Source organism: Anomaloglossus baeobatrachus, chromosome 4 (genome assembly GCF_048569485.1).
Source record: "Anomaloglossus baeobatrachus isolate aAnoBae1 chromosome 4, aAnoBae1.hap1, whole genome shotgun sequence".
NCBI classification, from domain to species: domain Eukaryota; kingdom Metazoa; phylum Chordata; class Amphibia; order Anura; family Aromobatidae; genus Anomaloglossus; species Anomaloglossus baeobatrachus.
In genome coordinates this window covers 454,417,084-454,439,517 of record NC_134356.1, presented here as the reverse complement: position 1 = coordinate 454,439,517, position 22,434 = coordinate 454,417,084, and the positions used below count along the sequence as shown (strand labels likewise).

The 22,434-nt window shown below is 45.9% G+C and overlaps 1 protein-coding gene across 1 annotated transcript in view; it reads right to left on the bottom strand.

Moving 5' to 3' along the window:
- Positions 1-6,280, bottom strand: part of PPIB (peptidylprolyl isomerase B) — a 34,569-nt gene extending 28,289 nt beyond the window's left edge. The window contains exon 1 of the mRNA XM_075345642.1: positions 6,093-6,280. Within this exon, the coding sequence (XP_075201757.1) occupies positions 6,093-6,227 (135 nt within the window). The 5' untranslated portion in view covers positions 6,228-6,280. The remainder of the gene's footprint in view (positions 1-6,092) is intronic.
- Positions 6,281-22,434: the final 16,154 nt, after the last annotated feature.

Sequence of the window (22,434 nt, the reverse complement as noted above, 5' to 3'; positions counted from 1 at the left end):
ACTAGATCAGTGGGGGGGTCTAACCCATCGCTCCCCACAATCAGCCGTTATCAGCTTTCATCATTGTATAGCTGAATGAACATCACATAACCCCATCTCCAATAACATTGCATATATTGGCTTACAGGGTGCAATAAAGGTGTATTAGCACCAATTAATGGTGGACTACACTGCTCTGGTTTTCCATATTCCTAACCAGAAGAAGTCCTTCCATAATGGGTTTTTTTTCATAAAAAAAAACCTTCCGCCTCTTAAACTAATATTTTGGAACTTAAAGCCCAACTCCAACATTTATCATTATTTCCCAGCTGGAGTGGTGCTTTACATGACATGTTAATCCCCTGCCCCCCCCCCCCCCCCCCCCCCCCCCCCCCCCCCCGTCTTATACTCTCCTGCTGCTGTCTTAATCTATTCTCAGCGTTGCTCCGGTCAGGCTCTAATGATTTGTGACCTACGAGCTCCTCCAGTGTTTCATGGAGTGCGGCGGAGGTGACAACTCAACGGGAGTCTATGAGACCCTTGTTCTGGCTCTCATAGTTGCATTAGAGCACACGTGAAGTAACGTCTGACCATTTAAAAGTTATGGCGCAAGATGGCGCCGCAGAGCCAGAGCGGTGCCAAAAGAGGATGAAAAGGCAGGAGGGCGAATATAGGACGGGGCAGAGGACTTCAATTTAAAGCTCCACTGCACCCCTGACAGAGTGGTCCATTAACACTTTCCTAATAAAATGGTATTATTTAAGACTGTAGATATTTGCTGCCGTAAAGTTTTGGCTATTTTTCAATTGCTGGTTATAAAAAAGATTTTATTGCTGACCAATAAAAAAAAATTTAAAAAAAAAAAAAGTCCAGTTGAAAAGTCCCATTGGCTCCCAATCTGTAGTCATAGGTAGGAGGGACCCTGCTGTTAGTGTTATTCACCCGCTAGAGAGAATGTCATGTCCCCTGGAATAAACCTACAGCGGTTTACACACTATATTCATCTGTCTTCCTGGAAAGAAGAATTAAAGCATGGCGTTTCCTGCAGCCTTACTAATTATTTAGCTGCTGATGGAACAACAGTGATTCCTTATAAAGATGACATTTCACATCATTGGGCACTGGGACGTTTTCTAAACCAGACACCCCCTTCTCAGACCCATGTCTTGTCATGTCCCCCCAGCTCAGCTATTAGAATAAGTAGTCATAATACAGGGCACTTTGAAATGAAGGGTCTCTAGGATTCAATTTAAATAAAAAGATAAATGTTTCTTGGGTTTGTTTTTTTTAACTCTACCTTTGTCCATGGGCTGTGACCGTTTAGTCCTAGCCATTCCAAGAGGTGTAATACCAAACAGAGCCCATGATGTGGGTGGACCTGTCCTTAGAGAAGGTAGAACCATTTTTCTGATCACCCCCATGCCTCTTTCCTCGTAAATCCCCAGAGAATTATGGTTGGTCTAACTAAGCTCTATGACCGGCTTGGTTTTATTCTATCTGCATAAAATGAAGTTGTGATAATGCATTAGTGTGCAGATAGCATAATTGTAGAATATTGCCAGTGGTAGTAATCTAAAGATACATGGATATTTGATTCCGGCGCACTCTGCAGCCTCGCACGCTCTCTGTGGACTTCACTGCTGAGATAGCACTTCAGGGAACCTGCTTAAGGAATGTTCACATTGAGTTTAGAATTGGATCTGCTTCAAATCCACCTCCAAGAGCCCTGTGTGAACATTAGTGTGATTATACCGGTCCTCTGGCAGGATTTAAGTGACGGTAACTGGACACCTGTAAGTCAGGCATTACAGCAATGTGGAGGAAGCCCTGACATGCCTGAACGTTTTGGTGCAGTGTGAGGTTTCCAGTCCTCGCCTGCAGACACAACCATCAGTAATGCCAGCCAGGGGACAGCCTTTGGAATCCTTTGCGTATATATATGCGACAGGATTGTTGTGTGAATGTGGTCCCAGTGTAAGGCTATGTGCGCACTAGAAATGAGAAGTTTCTCAAGAAACTTTCTCGAGAAACTTCTGGGAGTGAAAGATTTCCGGACCTCCGGAAAAAATCCGCACCAAATCCGCATGCGGATTTGACGCGGATTTGCCGCGATTTTCCCGCGGGTGGTTCCCTGCGGATTTCTGTAGGCTATACTGCCGAAATCCGCAGGGTACCTGCGGAAATAATGGAGATGTTCATTTTCTCAAGAAAGTTTCTCGAGAAATTCTTCTCGCGGAAATTTCTTGAGAAAAATCCGCACCAGTGCGCACAGCTTTTTTTTTTTTTCCATAGAATTTCATGGGAAATGTCTGCACAAAGATTGCAGACATTTCTCAAGAAATTTCCGCGGCAAATCCGCGGGTAAAAAGCTCTAGTGCGCACATAGCCTAAAACAGTCAGCACTGCCCATTAGAGCTAATGCACATATTCTCGCATGGGCAGTCAATCTGGGCAGAGAAAATTGCAGCATGCAGCTTGGCCGAGTGCACACAGACAAAACAATTCACCTTGGATACAAAATCATCCATTTTTTGTAAATCACACAAAAGTGAAATGCGCAGTAAAATTCCACAGAAGGAATTCACACTCTGCAGAACAAAACTCCACATTGCACTGTTGATGTCAATGCAGACATTTATTTGCAGTGTGTGGGTAACAGATGTTAAAATCACAACCAGTTTGGTGTTAGGGTGGTGTCACACACAGCGACGACAACGACGTCGCTGCTACGTCACCATTTTCTGTGACGTTGCAGCGACGTCCCGTCGCTGTCACTGTGTGTGACATCCAGCAACGAGCTGGCCCCTGCTGTGAGGTCGTCGGTCATTGCTGAATGTCCAGCTTCATTTTTTGGTCGTCGCTCTCCCGCTGCGACGCACACATCGCTGTGTGACAGCGAGAGAGCGACGAAATGAAGCAAGCAGGGAGCCGGCGTCTGGCAACTGCGGTAAGCTGTAACCAGGGAAAACATCGGGTAACCAAGGGAAGACCTTTCCCTGGTTACCCGATATTTACCTTCGTTACCAGCGTCCACCGCTCTCGCTGCCAGCGCCGGCTCCCTGCTCTGCATATGTAGCTGCAGTACACATCGGGTAATTACCCGATGTGTACTGTAGCTAGGAGTGCAGGGAGCCAGCGCTAAGCAGTGTGCGCGGCTCCCTGCTCTCTGCACATGTAGCACAGCGACGCGTGTCGTTATGATCGCTGCTGCATCTGACAGCTAAGCAGCGATCATAACAGCGACTTACAAGGTCGCTGTTGCGTCACAGAAAATGGTGACGTAACAGCGACGTCGTTGTCGCTATGTGTGAACCCAGCTTTATTGTATTGCACTGTGAATCTTAATCTTGAAAACCTGAACAGGAAATCTGCAGCAAAGTGTGAACATGCCCTTAGGCTATGTTCACACACTGCATCTTTTTTCTGTGTGCATCTTTTTCCTGTGGTCACAGAAAACGCAGCTTGTGGCCCAAAAAAAAATGCATGGCGTTTGGCTGCGTTTTTGCTAATGCGTTTTTTAAGAAAGAAACAAAAAATAGGATAGGATAATTGATAGAATAACTAGAAAAAAAAAGAACATATAGAATAGATAATAAGAAAGAATAGATAGAAAGAAATAACTGAATAGCTTGATGGAAGGATAGCTAGCTTGGCCAACTGACAATTTTTTGGTAAAAAAATGACAAGTGGTCACCCCCAATTTTCATATCCAGCACAGGAACAGCAGCAGCTGCAACCCTCAGCTCTCTGCTGTACCTTGACTGGTCATGAAAAATAGAGGGGATCCCATGTTTTCTTTTGAGGGCTTTTTTTTAATTTGATTAAAAAAAAAAAGTGGGTCCCCAGCATTTTTTTTTTAAACCAGCCAAAGTACAGCAGACAACTGGGGGCCGATTTTATTAGGGTGGAAGGGGCCATGGTTATTTTGCCCTTTCCAGCCTAACAATAGCAGCCCACAGCTGCCCCAGAAGTGGCGCATCCATTAGACGAGCCAATTCTGGCGCTGGACCCAGCTCTTCTCGATTACCCTGGTGCAGTGGCAGTCAAGGTATTAAGAATTTAATAGAAGTGCACAGCTGCCACTGAACCCTAGATTAGTTATGGGGGGGAGGGGGGGGCAAGGTCTATGAGAACCCCATCGGTAATCTATAAGTGAAAAGCAATAAACACTGAAATAATGCTTTTTTTAATAAAAGACAAAAAAGCCACTCTTTTACCACTTTTTTAACCCCCAAAACACCCCTACAGGTTCAGCATAATTCACACGAGGTCCCACAACGCTTCCAGCACTTCTACATCTGAAACTTACAGCGACCGCCATAGAACATGACTACCCGCTGTGAGCTCCACGCAGAGACTAAAGTGAGATGCGCGATCAGCTGTGACATCACTCAGGTTAGCCACAGCTTGAGTCCTCCACCTGTGACTGCAAATAACCCAAGTGACGTCATTGCTGATCCCGTGGCTCACTTCAGTCACTCGGGTGATTTGCAGACTCAGGTGGAGGACGCCAGCTGTTGCTATGGCTAACCTGAATGGCGTCACCGCTGATCGCGGCTCAAACGTTGCCTGAACCTCACAGCGGGCAGTCATGTTCTATGGTGTTCGCTGTGAGCTTCAGATGTAGCAGTGCTGGAAGCGTCGTGGGACCTCGTGTGAATTATGCTGTTTTGGGTGTTAATAAAGTGGTGAAAGAAAGTGGCTTTTTTGTCTTTAATTAAAAAAAAAAAAAAAAAAAAAAAAAAAAAAAAAAAAAAAAGCATTATTTCAGTGTTTGTGTTTATTGCTTTTCACTTACAGATTAGCGATGGGGGGCTCTCATAGACACCTCCCCCCATCACTAGTCTAGGATTTAGTGGCAGCTGTGGGCTTCTTTTAAACCCTTATTACCCTGATTTCCGCTGGTGCAGTGGCATCGAGAAGAGCTGGGTCCAGCACCAGAATTGGCTCATCTCAGATACTCCACTTCTGGGGCGGCTGTGGGATGCTATTGTTAGGCTGGAAAGGGGACAAATAACCATGACCATTCCCACCCTAATTATATCAGCCCCCAGTTGTCTGCTGTACCTTGCCTGGTTTTAGAAAAAGGGGGGGGGGGGTAGGGGGGACCCTACATGATATTTATAAAAAAAAAAAAAAAAAAAAAGGATCCCCTATATTTTCCATAACCAGCCACGGTGCAGCACACAGCTGAGGGTTGCAGCCCACAGCTGCTGCTATTCCTGTGCTGAATAGGAAAAATAGGGGGGACCACAGGTCATTTTTTTTTTTTTTTACTAAAAATAGTTTAAAAAAAAAAAAACAGCTGGCCTATTGCTCTATCGAAGTATTCTGTTATTTCTATCTATTCTAGCTATCAAGTATGCTATCCTTGCATATTTTATTTCTTCTTTAAAAACGCAGCAAAAGTCATGCATTTTTTGGGCCACAAGCTGCGTTTTCTTTGACCACTGGAAAAAGATGCACGCAGAAAAAAAGATAGTGTGCGAACATAGCCTTATACTTCAGCCTCATTCAGATGAGACAGTCAACATTTATTTTTACAACATATAAACTCACTAATCAATCAACAGGCTGTATCATCCGGTCATTACACATGGTGACCCACGAGAGCACCAACTTATCAACCACGCAGTCAACCGCGCCATTTACCTTGCTATAGGGACATTTACGGGTTACATTTCAGCAGCAGAGATGTTACCACATACATCAAGAACTAGGAAATAATCCATAATATACACAATGCATGGAGAAGATGAATGGGGTGTAGGGAAGGGAACACAGCACACACACTATATATATATATATATATATATATATAACGGGTGCAATAGTTACAACACACTGCACTATTACACACTGTATACACATACAAAATTACACACACTATATATATATATATATATATATATATATATATATATATATATATATATATATCTCTGCTGCCAGCGCTGCCCATTGCACTATAGTGCAGGGCTCTGCTATCGGGCACAGGACTGGTCGCCCGTGTGGGCAGGGGGCTCCCTCCGGCCCTGCCACGTCTGCTCACGTCTCGTGCACCCCAATGGCCGCAGTGTCTGCCGTGTGCGGCCGCCGCGCTCCCTCATTACCTTCACGGTGACCTTGGGCCCCTTCTTCTTCTCATCGGCCTCGGAGCCACCAGGGAAGAGCAGGAAGATGACGGAGCCCACAATGAGGGCAACAACAAACAGCAGCTTCATGTTTCTCTCCAGCAGCCGCAGCATCAGAGGAGCGCAGGCCTCGGAGAGCGAGAAAAATGATCTCTGGCCGGTGTGACGTCAGCGCGCTAGGAGCATACCATGCAGCACCATGTGGGGGGGTGTACAGTGTGGGAGTTCAGCGCTCATCGCGCATGAGTTCGGAAGGGGCGGTAATCAGCGCTTTTCAGGGACAACGTTTCAGGGATTAGTTCTACACTCAGGAGATTAGAAGCCTCGTTAAATACACAACGAACGGGTTTAGCCACATCTACGTATTATAAGTAATGACTTCATAGTACTTTTTTTTTTTCTGATCTACTTGTTTCCTAAGGTCACTCTTGTTCCATCTGTTCTGACGTGTGGTTTGACCTCCCGTTATCATTACTAATAGAATTAGACTAGGACGATACCATATTTCTGCCACCCCCTTGTTGGCTCAAGTGAAGTGTGCCACGTTATGAGTTTATTATTGGGTATCAAAGCAGCCAATCAGAGGCGGACATGCCAGACAACTCAGCCAATAGAAAAGGACGCCGTACTAATGTGCGGGAAGCATCTCCCGAGGATAGCGCTCATTTGTGTAGAATGTAGCGTGGTTCTCGTTGATGGCTGTGGTGTGGTGTGGTGTGGTGTGGTGTGGTGTGGTGTGGTGGTGGTGTGGTTTGTGGTGTGTGGTGTGTGGTGGTGGTGTGGTGTGGTGTGGTGTGGACGGCGGCTGCAGCTTTTATCCCACTGCGTTATGCTAGACATGGCTATGCAATGTCAGGCGAGAAGCCAGCCCTGCGGCAGCCATACCATGTCTCATCAGAGGGAATCGGACAATCCGAGAGCAGCACAAGGGCGGAGCAGAGACCTTGATCCCAGCAATGTGACACTGGACGATTTTGAGTGTTTTTTTTAAATAAAAATCATTGTTTTATCAGTAGGAAATTATCACTAGAAGACCAGTAACCTGCAGCCCGACAGTGCTACACATTCATGAGCTCTGTATAACCCCGCCCCCTGCACTGATTGGCAACTTTGTGGTGCCGCAGTTCAAGTTCCCTGGGCTCAGGTGACATCACGTGAGCCCCTCATCCAATCACTGCTGCCGTCAGTTACAGGAAGTGAGCGGCAGCCGCAGGAAGCAAAGGAAAAAAAAATCAATAGACGCCAGAAAGTGCAGTGAGGAGAGGATAGAAACATTTTATGTAGCCATATTAGCAATTAGTATTGTTTAGGGCAAGGACTAGGGATTTAGGTGAAAATGAATTCAGCCTTCGCACCACCCCTTTAATATCAATATAGACAGTATGAGTCCACGCACAGCCCACCATATACCATATGAGCCCACACACAGCCCACTATACACAGTATGAGCCACATAGCCCTCTATACACATTATGAACCCACACAGCCCCTATGTAAAGTATAATCCCTCACATAGCTCCCTACATACAGGATGGGCCCAATCACAGTCCCCTATATACAGTATGAGTCTACAGACAGCCCCCTATATACAAAATAAGCCCCCCACATAGCCCTCTATACACATTATGAACCCACACAGCCCCTATGTAAAGTATAATCCCTCACATAGCTCCCTACATACAGGATGGGCCCAATCACAGTCCCCTATATACAGTATGAGTCTACAGACAGCCCCCTATATACAAAATAAGCCCCCCACATAGCCCTCTATATACAGTATGAACCCACACAGCCCCTATGTAAAGTATAATCCCTCACATAGCTTCCTACATACAGGATAGGCCCATTCACAGCCCCCTATATACAGTATGAGTCCACAGACAGCCCCCTATATACAAGATAAGCCCCCCACATACCCTCCTATATACAGTATGAGCCCTCACATAGTCTCAATATATAGTATGAGCCCACACATAGCCCCCAATATACAGGACACGTCACAAAGCAGCTTCCTATATACAGTATGAGCCCCCATATAGCTTCCTATATACAGTATGAGCCCCCATATAGCTTCCTATATACAGTATGAGCCCCCATATAGCTTCCTATATACATTATGAGCCCTCACATAGCCTAAACACAGCATCCTATATACAGTATGAGTCCACAGACAGCCTCCTATATACAGTATAAGCCCTCATACACTGACGAGCAAAAGGGTAATAATGTTTTGAACTTCTGACTTCAGGCTCCATATCTCACCATCTTTGAACGTCAGACTACCTTCATTTTATAAACAATCATCTTGGCTATCTCATATATATTTGACTTGCAGCTACTTAGCATATGATTAGTTATACACAGTATATATACACACACACACAGACACACACACACACAGACACACACACACAGAAAGACACATGCACACACAGAGACACACACAGCCACACACACAGAGAAACACACACGCACACACAGAGACACAGACACACAGACAGACACACAGAGACAAACACACACACAGACACGCACAAAGACACACACACACGCACAGATAGAAACACACAGAGATACAGACAGACACACACACAGACAGACACACCCACAGACACACCCACACACAGACACACATGTAGACAGACACAGAGAGACACCCACGCACACAAACACACACAAAGACGCACATAAACAGAGACACACACACAGACACAGACAGACAGACACACACACATACATAGACAGACACACACACACAGAAAGACACACACATACACACAGAGACACACACAGAGAAAAACAGACACACACAAAGACACACACAGAGACAGACAGATAGAAACACACAGACACACACAGATACACACATATACACAAAGACAAACAAACAGAGAGAGACAGAGACACACACACAGACACACACACACAGACACACATAGACACAGAGACAGAGATAGAAACACAGAGACACGCACAGAGACAGACACACGTAGATAGACACACACACACACACAGAGACAGACACACACATACATAGACACAGACACATACAGTCAGTCAAAAACATAGACACACACACAGACACGCACACAGAGACAGACACAAACAGACACACACAGACAGACATATACAGAGACAGGCACGCACAGACAGACACACACACAGATACACACAGACACACAGAAAGGCACATACACACAGAGACAGAGATAGAAACACACAGACACACACAGAGAGACAGACACAAACAGACAGACACACAGAGAAAGACACACACAGAGACAGACACACACACAGACAGACATATACAGAGACACACAGACACAGAGAAACACTCACACATACACACACACAGAGACAGACACACAGAGAAACACTCACACATACACACACACAGAGACAGACAGACACACACACACACACAGACAGACAAAGACACACAAAGACACACACAGACACACACACAGACAGACACACACAGACACGCACAAAGACACACACACACACAGACAGACACACACACATACATACACAGACACACATACAGAGACACAGACAGACAGAAACACACACAGAGACACAGACACACACGCACAGACACACCCACCCACACACACACAGATAAACACACACACACAGACACACACAGAAATATAGACAGACACACACACAGAGACACACACGCACACACACAGAAAGGCACATATACACACACACACAGAGACAGGCACACACAAAGACGCACACACACAGAGACACACACACACAGACACACACAGAGACAGACACACACACATACATAGACACACACACACAGAGCGACACACACGTACACAGAGACACACACAGAAAGACAGACACACACAAAGACACACACATACAAACACACAGAACCAGACAGATAGAAACACACAGACACACACAAACACACACAGAGACAGACACATACACAAAGACACACAAACAGAGACAGACACAGACACAGAGAGACACACAGACAGACACACACAGACACACACAGACACACAGAAACAGAAACACACACACAGACACAGACAGACACACAGAGGCAGACACACATACAGAGACACAGACACACACACAAACACACTCACAGACAGATAGAAACACAGAGACACACACACAGACACACCCACACACAGACACACACACAGACCAATAGAAACACACAGACACACCCACACAGACATACACAGACAGACACACACACAGAGACAGAGATAGAAACACACAGACACACAGAGACAGACACACACACATACATAGACAGACACACAGACACACACAGTCAGTCATACACATAGACACACACAGACAGACACACACACAGAGACAGACACAAACACAAGACACACAGAGACACACACACAGAGACAGACACAGACATATACAGAGACAGACACACACACAGAGACAGACACACACAGTCAGTCATACACAGACACACACACACACACACAGAGACAGACACACAGATAGACACACATACAGACATAAACCGACAGACACACACAGACATATACAGAGACAGACACACTGAAAGATACACACACACAAAGACACACACAGAGACACACACAGAAACAGACACACATACACACACAGACAGATAGAAACACACAGACACACACACAGAGACAGACACACACATACAGGTACAGACAGACACACAAAGACAGACACACACACACACGCACACACACACACACAGACACACACACACATACATTGACAGACACACACACACACACACACAGAAAGACACAGATACACAGACACACAGAGTCAGACAGACACAAAGACACACACACACACACAAACACAGACAGACACACACAGAGACACAGACACACACAGAGACAGATACACACACAGACACACACACACACACACACACAGACAGACAGAAACAGACCCACACACACACACACACAGACAGAAATACACAGAGACAGACACACACAGACAGACACAACCACACAGACACACAGAGACAGACACACACACACAGAGACACACACACACACAGACAGATAGAAACATAGAGACACACACAGAGGCAGACACACACAGAGACAGAGAGAGAGACAAACACACACACGCAGACACACAGAGACAGACAGACACACACACACACACACAAAAGGACACACACAGAGACACACACAGATACACACAAACACAGAGACAGACACACACAGACTGACACACACAGGGACAGACACACAGAGAGACACACATATACAAAGAGACAGACACACAGACATACACATACACACGTAGACAGACACACACACACACACACACAAACATAGACAAACTCAGAGAGAGACACAAACGCACACAGACACACAGAGAAAGACACACACACACAGACACACACAGACACACAAAGACACACACAAACATAGAGACACACACAGAGACAGACACACACATACACAAAGAGACAGACACACACAGACACACACATACATAAGACACACATAAACAAACAGACACACACACAGACAGACACACACACACACACAGAGACAGACAGACAGACACTCAGAGACAAACACACACTCAGAGACAGACACACAAACAGACACACACACATACATACACAGACAGACACACAGACACACACTCACAGACAGATACACACACAGAGTCAATCACACACACACACACAAAGACACGCACAGGCACACACACAGAGACAGACACACAGACACACACAGAGACAGACAGACACAAACAGACAGACACAAAGACAGACACACAGACACAGAGACAGACATGCACAGACAGACACACACAGACATACACACACACACACAGACACACACACACAGACACACGCACACACAGAGACAGACACACACAAAGAGAGATACACACAGAGACATACACACAGATAGAGACATACAAAGATAGACAGATACACACACAGACACACACAAACACAGACAGAAACACAGACACACACAGACAGACACGCACAGGCACACACAGAAACAGACACACACAGAGACAGACAGACACACACACAGACAGATACACACTCACAGACAGACACACACACACAGTCAGTCACACACACAATCAGTCACACACATATACACACACAGGTAGACACGCACAGGCACACACACACATAGAGACAGACACACACACAGAGACAGACAGACACAAACAGACACACACACGTAGACAGACAGACACACACACACATACATAGACACACACACACACAGAGACACACACGCACACAGACACACACAAAGACACACATACACACACACAGACACTAACACAGAGACACACACAGAGACAGACACACATACAAAGACACACACAGACACCCACACACAGAGACACACTCACCCACACACACAGACACACCCACAGACACACACACACACACACAAACACACACGTAGACAGACACACACAGAGAGACACACACGTACACACACACACAGACACACACGTAGACAGACACACACAGAGAGAGACAAACACAGAGACACACAGAGACAGACAAACACACACACACAAGGACACACACAGAGACACACACACAGATACACACAAACACAGAGACAGACACACACAGACTGACACACACAAGGACAGACACACAGAGAGACACACATATACAAAGAGACAGACACACACAGACATACACATATACACGTAGACAGACAGACACACACACACACACAACCATAGACAAACACAGAGAGAGACACAAACGCACACAGACACACAGAGAAAGACACACATACACACACACACACAGACACACACAAAGACACACACAGAGACAGACAGACACGCAAAGACACACACACAAACACAGAGACACACACACACAGAGACAGACACACAGACACACACATACACAAAGAGACAGACACACACATACATAAGACACACAAACACAAACAGACACACACACATACATACACAGACAGACACACACTCACAGACAGATATACACACAGAGTCAATCACACACACACACACACACACAAAGACACGCACAGGCACACAAACAGAGACAGAAACACGGAGACACACACAGAGATAGACACACACAGAGACATACACACACAGAGACATACACACACATATACATAGACACACAGACACATACAGTTAGTCAAAAACATAGACACACACAGACAGACAGGCACACAGAGACAGACACAAACAGACACACACACACAGACAGACATATACAGAGACAGACACGCACAGACAGACACACACACAGACACACAGAAAGGCACATACACACAGAGACAGAGATAGAAACACACAGACACACACACAGAGACAGACACAAACAGACAGACACACAGAGACAGACAGACACACACAGACAGACATATACACAGACACACAGAGAAACACTCACACATACACACACACAGAGACAGACGCACACACACACACACACAGAGACAGACAAAGACACACACAGACACACACACAGACACGCACAAAGACACACACACACACAGAGACAGACACACACATACATAGACACACACACAGAGACAGACAGACAGAAACACACACAGAGAGACAGACACACACGCACAGACACACCCACCCACACACACACACACACAGATAAACACACACACAGACACACACACACACACACAGACAGACACACACAGAAACATAGACAGACACACACACAGAGACACACACACACACACAGAAAGGCACATATACACAAACACACAGAGACAGACACACACAAAGACGCACACACACACAGAGACACACACACAGACACACACAGACAGATACACACACATACATAGACACACACACACAGAGCCACACACACACACACACACACACACAGAGACACACACAGAAAGACAGACACACACAAAGACACACACACATACACACACACAGAACCAGACAGATAGAAACACACAGACACACACACACACAGAGACAGACACATACACACAAAGACACACAAACAGAGACAGACACAGAGACACACACAGACACACATACACACACACAGAGACAGAGATAGAAACACACAGACACACAGATAGACACACAGAGACAGACACACACACATATATAGACACACGCAGTCAGTCATACACATAGACCACACAGACACACACACACAGAGACAGACACAGACAGACACACAGAGACACACACACAGAGACAGACATATACAGAGACAGACACGCACAGACAAACACAGACACACACAGACACACACACAGATAGACACACATACAGACATAAACCGACAGACACACAGAGACAGACACACACACAGACACACACACATACACAGAAAGACACATACACACACACAAACACACAGACACACACAGAGAAAGACACACATACACACACACACACAGACACACACAGAGACACACACAGAAACAGACAGACACACATACAAAGACACACACACACACACAGAGGCACAGACACAGAGACAGATACACACACACAGACAGACACAGAGACAGACAAAGAGAGAGACACACACACATACATAGACAGACACACAGACACATACAGTCAGTCACACATAGACACACACAGACAGACACGCACACAGAGACAGACACAAACAGACACTTACACACACAGACACACAGACAGACATATACAAAGACAGACACACACATACAGACACACACACAGACAAACACACAGAAAGGCACATACACACAGAGACAGAGATAGAAACACACAGATACACACAAAGACAGACACAAACAGACAGACACACACAGACACACACACAAGGAAACAGAAACACACACACAGAGACACAGACAGACACACACAGAGACAGACACACATACAGAGACACAGACACACACACAAACACATATACAGACAGAAACACAGAGACACACACAGAGACACACACAGACACACCCACACACACACACACACACACACACACACACACAGACAGATAGAAACACACAGACACAGACAGACACACCCACACAGACACACACACACACACACACACACACACAGACACACCCACAGAGACAGAGATAGAAACACACAGACACACACACAGAGACAGAGATAGAAACACACAGACACACAGAGATAGACACACAGAGACAGACACACACACACATACATAGACACACAGACACACACAGTCAGTCAGTCAGTCATACACATAGACACACACAGACAGAGACAGACACAGACAGACACACAGAGACACACACAGAGACAGAGACAGACACGCACAGACAAACACAGACACACATAGAGACAGACACACACAGTCAGTCACACACAGAGACACACACACACACACACACACACACACACAGGCACACACAGAGACAAACACACAGATAGACACACATACAGACATAAACCGACAGACACACAGAGACAGACAGACACACAGACATATACAGAGACAGACACACTGAAAGATACACACACACAAAGACACACACAGAGACACTCACAGAGACACACACACAGACAGACACACATACACACACACACAGACAGATAGAAACAGACACACACACAGAGACAGACACACACATACAGACACACAGAGACAGACAGACACACAAACACAAAGACAGACACACACACAGACACACACGCGCACACACACACACACACACACAGACACAGACACACACATACATAGACACACACACACAGAAAGACACACATACACACACACAAACACACAGAGTCAGACACAAAGACACACACACAGACACACAAACACACACACAAACAAACAGACACACACATAGACACAGACACACACAGAGACAGATACACACACAGACACACACAGACATCAACACAGACACACACACAGAGACACACAGAGACACACATACAGACACACAGACACACCCAAACACACACACACACACACACACACACCCACACACACAGACAGACAGATTGAAACAGACACACACACAGACCCACACACACACAGAGACACACACACACAGACATACACAGAGACAGACACACACAGACAGACACACACACAGGGACAGACAAACAGAGAGACACACACATATACAAAGAGACAGACACACAGACACACACACACACAGACATACACATACACACGTAGACAGACAGACACACACACACAGACACACAAACATAGATAAACACAGAGAGAGAGAGACACAAACGCACACAGACACACAGAGAAAGACACACATACACACACACACACACACACACACACACAGACACTACCACAGAGACACACAGAGACGGACAGACACACAAAGACACAGACACACACACAGAGAGACACACACTCACAGACAGACACACAAAGAGTCAGTCACGCACATAGACACACACAGACAGACATGCACAGGCACACACAGAGACAGACACACACAGACAAACACACACAGAGAGACAGACACCAAAAACACAGAGACAGACACACAGACACACACAGACACCCACAAAGACACAAGCACACACAGAGACACACACAGAGACAGACACACACACACAGACTGACACACAAAGACAGGCACGCAAAGAGACAGGCACACACAAGAGACATACATACACAGATACAGACATACACACAAAGATAAACACACACAGACACACAAACACACACAAACACAGAGAAAGAAACACAGACAGATACAGTACAGAGACAGACATACACAGAGACAGACACACACACACACAGAGACAGACACACAGACAGACACACAGATAGAGGCACACACAGAGACACAGACAGATACAGAGATATACACATAAATACAGACACACACAGATGGGCACACACAAACACAGACAGACACATACACACAGACACACACACAGAGACAGACACAAACACACACACACACAGGGAAAGACACAAACACACACATAAACAGAAAAACACACAGATACACACACATACAGAGACAGACACACACACAGAGACAGACACACACACACACACACAGACAAAAACACAGACACACACACAGAGACAGACACAGACATACACACAAAGACAGACACACACAGAGACAGACACATACAGAGACAGACAAAGACAGACAGACACACAGAGACACACACACAGGGACAGACACACAGACACAAACACAGAAAAACACACACATACACACACAAGCACACACACAGACACACACACACTCACAGACACACAGAGACAGACACACACTCAGACAGACAGACACGCACAGGCACACACACACAGACACACACAGACAGACAGACACAGAGACAGACACACACAGAGACAGACACACACATACACACACAGACACATACTGAAACAGACATACACAGAGACAGACACACGCACAGACACATAGACACACATAAAGAGACAGACACAGACACACACAGAGACTGACACACACGCACACAGAGAAATACACACACACACACAAAGAGACAGACACACAAAAACAGACACACAAACACAGAGACAGACACACACAGACACACAGACAGACACACACAGAAAGACACACATACACAGACACACATACACACACACACACAGATAGTAACACACAGACACACACAGAGACAGACACACACGGAGACAGACACACACACAGAGACAGACACACATACAGAGACAGACACACACACACACAGAGACACACACACAAACACACACAGAGAAAGACACACATACACACACACACAGAGACAGACAGACACATACAAAGACACACACACACACAGAGGCACACACACACACATACACAGACACACAGAGACAGATACACACACACAGAGACAGACACACACACAAACACACACAGAGACAAACAGACAGACACACACACAGACAGAGACAGACAAAGAGACAGACACACACACATACATAGACAGACACACAGACACATACAGTTAGTCAAACACATAGACACACACAGACACGCACACAGAGACAGACACAGACACAAACACACACACAGACATACAGACATATACAGAGACAGACACGCACAGACACAGACACACACACAAACACACAGAAAGGCACATACACACAGAGACAGTGATAGAAACACACAGACACACACAGAGACAGACACACACAGACAGACATATACAGAGACACACACACACACAGAGACAGACACACACACACAAAGACACACACAGACACAGACATAGACACAGACACACACACACAGACACGCAAAAAGACACAAACACACACCCAGAGACAGACACACACACAAACATAGACAGACACACACAGACAGACAGAAACACACACACAGAGAGACAGACACACACGCACAGACACACAGACACACCCACACACACAGACAGATAAACACAGACACACACACAAACATAGACAGACACACACAGACACACACGCACACACACACAGACATAGAAAGACACACATACACACACAGAGACAGACACACACAAAGATGCACACACACACAGACACACACAGAGACACATACAGAGACAAACAGACACACATACAAAGACACACACAGAGGCACACACACAGACACACAGAGACAGATACACACACACAGACAGACACACAAACACACACACACAGAGACAAACAGACAGACACACACACACACACATACAGACACAGAGACAGACAAAGAGACAGACACACACACACACACATACATAGACAGACACACGGACATATACAGTCAGTCACACATAGAGACACACAGACAGACACGCACACAGAGACAGACACAAACAGACACTTACACACAGACAGACACACACACAGACACACACAAAGGCACATACACACAGAGACAGAGATAGAAACACACAGATACACACAAAGACAGACTCAAACAGACACACACACACACACACAGAGACACACACACAGACAGACATATACAGAGACACACAGAGAAACACTCACACACACACACACACAGACAGACACACACACAGAAACAAAGACACACAAAACACACACAGACACACACACAGACATAGACACAGACACACACAGACAAACACACAGACACGCAAAAAGACACACACACAAATACACACACAGAGACAGACACACACATACATAGACAGACACACACAGAGACACACACACACACACACAGACATACACAGACAGACACACACACAGAGAGACAGACCCACATGCACAGACACACCCACACACATACACACACACAAAGACAGACAAACACAGACACACACAGACAGACACACACACACAAACATAGACAGACACACACACAGAGACACACACACAGAAAGACACACAAAGACGCACACACACACAGACACACACAGACAAACAGACACACACAGAGACACACACACATACATAGACAGACACACACACACAGAGAGACACACACGCACACAGACACACACAGAGACACACACAGAAAGACAGACACACAAAGACACACAGACACACACACACACACGCACACAGAACCAGACAGATAGAAACACACAGACACACATAGACACACACACATGGACACACACACACACACACACAGACAGACACATACACAAAGACACACAAACAGAGACAGACACAGAGAGACACACACACAGACAAACACAAACACACACACAGACACACACACACGGAAACAGAAACACACACACCGAGACACACACAGACAGATACACACAGAGAGAGACACACATACAGACAAAGACACACACACAAATACACACAGACAGAAAGAAACACAGAGACACACACACAGACACACACACGGACACACACACAGACAGACACACCCACACACAGACACACACAGACACACCGATAGAAACACACACAGACACACCCACACAGACACACACAGACACACACAGAGACAGAGATAGAAACACACAGACACACACAGAGACAGACACACAGACAGACACACACACATACATAGACACACACAGACAGACACGCACACAGAGACAGACACAGACAGACATCTACAGAGACAGACACGTACAGACAGACACACACACAGACACACACAGACAGACGCATACACAAAGACACACAAACAGAGACAGACACAGAGAAACACACACACAGACAAACATAGACAGACACACAGACACACACACACGGAAACAGAAACACACACACCGAGACACACACAGACAGATACACACAGAGGGAGACACACATACAGAGACAAAGACACACACACAAACACACACAGACAGAAAGAAACACAGAGACACACACACACAGACACACACATGGACACACACACAGACAGACACACCGATAGAAACACACAGAGACACACACAGACACACCCACACAGACACACACAGACAGACACACACAGACACACATAGAGATAGAAACACACAGACACACACAGAGACAGACACACAGAGACAGACACATACATAGATAGACACACACAGTCAGTTATACACGTAGACACACACAGACAGACACGCACACAGAGACAGACACAGACAGACATATACAGAGACAGACACGCACAGACAAACAGACACACACACACAGACACACACAGACATACAAAGTCAGTCACACACAGACACACACACACACAGGCACACACAGAGACAGACACACACAGACAGACACAGACACAAACAGACAGACACACAGAGACAGACGCACACACAGACACACAAAGACACAGACATATACAGAGACAGACACACTGAAAGATACACACACACACACAAAGACACACACAGAGAGACACACAGAGACACTCACAGAGACACACAGAGACACACACAGAGACAGACACACATACACACAGAGACACACACACAGAGACACACACACACACAGATAGAAACACACAGACACATACACAGAGACAGACACACACATACATAGAGAGACACACATGCACACACAAAGACACACAGACAGACACACACAAACACAGAGACAGACACACACACACAAACATACACACACAGAGACAGACACACACAGAGAGAGAGACACACACACACACACACACACAAAGACACACACAGAGACAGACAGACACACACACACACACACACAGAGACAGACACACTTACAGAGACAGACACACACAGAGAGACACACACGCACACAGACAAACACAGAGAAAGACACACATACACACAGACAGACACACACACAGAGACACACACACAAAGACAGACAGACACACATACAAAGACACACAAACATACACACACAGAGGCACACACACAGACACACAGATACACAAACACACACAGAGACAAACAGACACACACACACACACAGACACAGAGACAGACAAAGAGACAGACACACACATACACACACGTAGACAGACAGATAGAAACACAGAGGCACACACACACACACACAGACACACAGAGACAGATACACACACACACACACAGAGGCACACACACACAGAGACAGATACACACACACAGAGACAGACACACAGACACAGACAGACACACAAACACACACACACAGAGACAAACAGACACACACACACACACACACACACACACACAGACAGAGACAAACAAAGTGACAGACACACACATACATAGACAGACACACAGACACATACAGTCAGTCAAACACATAGACACACACAGACACGCACACAGAGACAGACACAAACAGACACACACACACAGACAGACATATACAGAGACAGACACGCACAGACACACACACAGACACACACACAAACACTCAGAAAGGCATATACACACAGACAGTGATAGAAACACACAGACACACACAGAGACAGACACAAACAGAGACAGACACACACATAGACAGACACACACAGACAGACATATACAGAGACACACAGACACACAGAGAAACACACACACACGCACACACAGAGACAGACACACACACACACACACAAAGACACACAAAGACACACACAGACATAGACACAGTCACACAGACACGCAAAAAGACACACACACAAACACACACAGAGAGACAGACACACACACATACATAGACAGACACACACAGACAGACAGAAACACACAGACACACACACACACACACAGAGACATACAAAGACAGACACACACACAAAGAGACAGACACACACGCACAGACACACAGACACACCCACACACACAGACAGATAAACACAGACACACACGTAGACAGACACACAGACACACACATAGACAGACACACACAGAGACACACACGCACACACACACAGACATAGAAAGACACACATACACACACAGAGACAGACACACACAA